General features: G+C 57.1%; 1 protein-coding gene across 1 annotated transcript in view; it reads right to left on the reverse strand.

Moving 5' to 3' along the window:
* Nucleotides 1-431, reverse strand: part of ADRA2A (adrenoceptor alpha 2A) — a 17,285-nt gene that overhangs the window by 9,532 nt on the left and 7,322 nt on the right. Inside the window, exon 4 of the mRNA XM_011967569.1 lies at nucleotides 23-148. Within this exon, the coding sequence (XP_011822959.1) occupies nucleotides 23-148 (126 nt within the window). The remainder of the gene's footprint in view (nucleotides 1-22; nucleotides 149-431) is intronic.

Below are 431 nucleotides of genomic sequence, written 5' to 3' on the forward strand. Positions count from 1 at the left end.
CCATGGCCCGGGTCCCGCGAACTGCGCCTGGCTCGCGCTTCGGACGCTCTCGGTGGGCGCCTTCTCGCTCCGAGCTCCTAACACAGCCAAGTTTTATTTCTAAGCGGCGGGAGAGAGTAGGGAGAGCCGATGGGTAAAGAGATTTATTCTTCAAGAAGGGAGAACAAAAATCATCGGTGGCCTGATAACTTGGAAGGATGACAGGAAATTAAATATATATATACATATCGATATCTGTATCTTGACTCTTGAGCCTGAGCGAAAGCAAGAGGTCTTACCGTGTGCGGGGCCCGCCCCCACCCCGGGAGGCAGCCGAGGGGTGCTGATGCGAGCTTGGGGTCCTATGTCTGTCTCCTTATATCCCCGAAGCGATTACCGACTCTCTGGCTTCCCCCAGACGCTGCGCTTCTGGCCGGGCCCGGCCCGGGGCT

Source organism: Mandrillus leucophaeus, unplaced genomic scaffold, assembly GCF_000951045.1.
Source record: "Mandrillus leucophaeus isolate KB7577 unplaced genomic scaffold, Mleu.le_1.0 Scaffold80, whole genome shotgun sequence".
NCBI classification, from domain to species: Eukaryota; Metazoa; Chordata; class Mammalia; order Primates; family Cercopithecidae; genus Mandrillus; species Mandrillus leucophaeus.